At 33.0% G+C, this 2,393-nt stretch overlaps 1 protein-coding gene across 3 annotated transcripts in view; it reads left to right on the top strand.

Annotated features, from left to right (window-relative positions):
• Window positions 1-2,393, top strand: part of LOC106466848 — a 59,938-nt gene that overhangs the window by 11,039 nt on the left and 46,506 nt on the right. For all 3 annotated transcript variants that reach the window (XM_022394914.1, XM_022394913.1, XM_022394912.1), the window contains exon 2: window positions 1,145-1,283. In XM_022394914.1, the coding sequence (XP_022250622.1) occupies window positions 1,145-1,283 (139 nt within the window). The remainder of the gene's footprint in view (window positions 1-1,144; window positions 1,284-2,393) is intronic.

The raw sequence follows: 2,393 nt of genomic DNA, 5'->3' as shown, positions 1-2,393 counted from the left end.
CCTTTCGATTGACATATTTGACCACGCCCAAGGTTTTATAGATTAATTTACTCTAATCTTGCCTAAAAGAATTTCAAGTGCCGCGGCTATTGAGGATTCCCTCTTGCTTTAACATCTTTCTCTATAAGTAGTGTTACATATTATACTTTCCAGGGTCGTGGGAACAGGTAGGGCTGATATGGCCATGGCCCAATCACTTTTTTAGAGGTTTTAAATATATATAATTTTTATGTAAAAAATATGTTTTTATAAAAACCACGTGTATAGTGGAACATCAGTCGAGTTCATCTTGTTAGCTACACATAGGCCCTGTTTTTTCTTCTCGTGTCCTAGAAGTACAGTACAAGTACAGTTTTTAGTTGGTTATTACGTATAAAGCGTGTTTATTTTTGAATTTTGCGCAAAGCTACTCGAGGGCTATCTGCCCTACTCGTCACTACTTTTGCAGTGATAGACTAGAGGGAAATGAAGTTAGTCAACACCTCACACCGTCAACTCTTGGGCTACTCTTTTTACCAACAAATAGTGAAATTGCCCGACACATTATAACGCCCCCACGGACAAAAGGGCGAGCATGTTCGGTGAAGGGGATTTGAAACTGCGACTCGTAAATTGGGAGACTAGCACCCTAACCACCAGGCCATAAAACGTGTTTAATGTAAAAATGACAAAGTGATATAATGATGTCATTGCTAACAAGTCACATGGTGTAGAAGCGTCATTTTCAAAATGTTTCCTAAGGGCCTAGTTTTACACATCGTATTATAAAGTACGAAAAAAATCAGTTTATATGTACTTACTGCAACGTAATAACAACAGTTACAGCATTAGAATTAATCATAGCTTAACAGATAATATTTATATATCTATCGCCATTTATCGAGTTTTAAAAACGTTGCCCTGTTCAGTGGTAGCACCAGTTTCAAAGCGTAGTTCGTTGTGAGCAGAAGTACTTGCATCACCGAGTTATAGGTACAACACAGTTGTCTATTTGACCGATATAATTTTCTTTTTCAGACAATTTTTTTTTAAACAAAAACGATATATTCAAATATTTGTTTTAAATTATTCATATTCATAAATATTTATCCATGTTTTCTTAATAATTTTGTTGAATTTTTAAGTTTTTATGATTCTATCTTAGGTGACGCCTCTTTCCGATTTACTACACGCAACAGTAGCTTTGTACATTACTTCATTGCCGAAAGTGACGTCAGCATCTCTTTACAAAACAGTATGTGGAGAAGGGGCTCGTACCTTAATTTTACTTCGTGATAAACGGGGCAAGTACCTTCTTTCGTATACATTTGACTAATTCTCACAATACAAGATAAATTTTAAAACTGGACCAGAAATATTTTAGTTATAAAAACAAGGTTTCAGAAACATTAAGTAGTTTTCTAAGTTTTGGCGATAAGAATGAATTGTTTAGCAACTAAAAAAACGATGTGAGCAAAGCCTAAACGTTTCCATAAATTTAACTATGTCTGTGAAAACGACGACAACAAACAAACAATTAAACGATAAATTCAATAAATGAAAATTTATACATTTTTCAGTAAACTTTCTTCCATATGATTAGAGGCTTAGTTAAGTGGAGTCATTAAAATACAGGGTGATTATAAAGAAAATATCTCAGCAATGGTAACGGTATGGCAGAGGAATGTGAAATTGTACAGGTATGATAACCTTAAACTCCCATGTGCAATTACTCCTTGTGTCGTATCGTTTGTTAGATATGACACATTGAACTGCGAAACGTTCTTTTCCAATAATGATCCCCAATACTGAGAAGTGATCTTGGGGAAGATGTCTTCTTGTGTTGATTTCCCTTACGTATAAATAAACTGTCTGCAGGTAATAAAAAAATGAAAGAAATTAAGTATCAATAAAAAATAAAATAAATGCTAATAAAAAAGAAAATATGTAATTTGCACGTTTGAACACTTACAGAACTACTTAAATAAAACAACTTTCAAATGATAGCTTGATCCATGATTGATTTTTAGTTTCACATTCTTCTTGCATAAAACTGGAATATACCAATATATTTAATATAATTTGCAATGGTATAGCTTTGACCGAATGTCACTTAATCATTCGGGTAAAATAATCATGAAATCATCAGCGAATTGAAGCATTTACTATGTGTTACGAAAGTTTTTAGTAAAAATGTTTTATTTTCTTAATGTTTTTTGCCTTTTACTTATAGCTTTATGGAAAATATTCAATTTTTGAAACAAATAAATATTACGTATCTCCTTGTTTGTTTGTTTCCGGTAGAAATTCTTTCCGAGGACCTTCAGCGATACAAGTCCTTTCTTGATTAAACCAGTTTATTCTTTCTTGATACAAACTTTTAGTACACATAAGTTCCGCAATCAGTACGTTAC

This window comes from Limulus polyphemus, unplaced genomic scaffold, assembly GCF_000517525.1.
Source record: "Limulus polyphemus unplaced genomic scaffold, Limulus_polyphemus-2.1.2 Scaffold2396, whole genome shotgun sequence".
Lineage (NCBI taxonomy): Eukaryota > Metazoa > Arthropoda > Merostomata > Xiphosura > Limulidae > Limulus > Limulus polyphemus.
The sequence above is the reverse complement of the archived record's forward strand: the minus strand, read 5'-3'. Positions and strand labels throughout refer to the sequence as shown.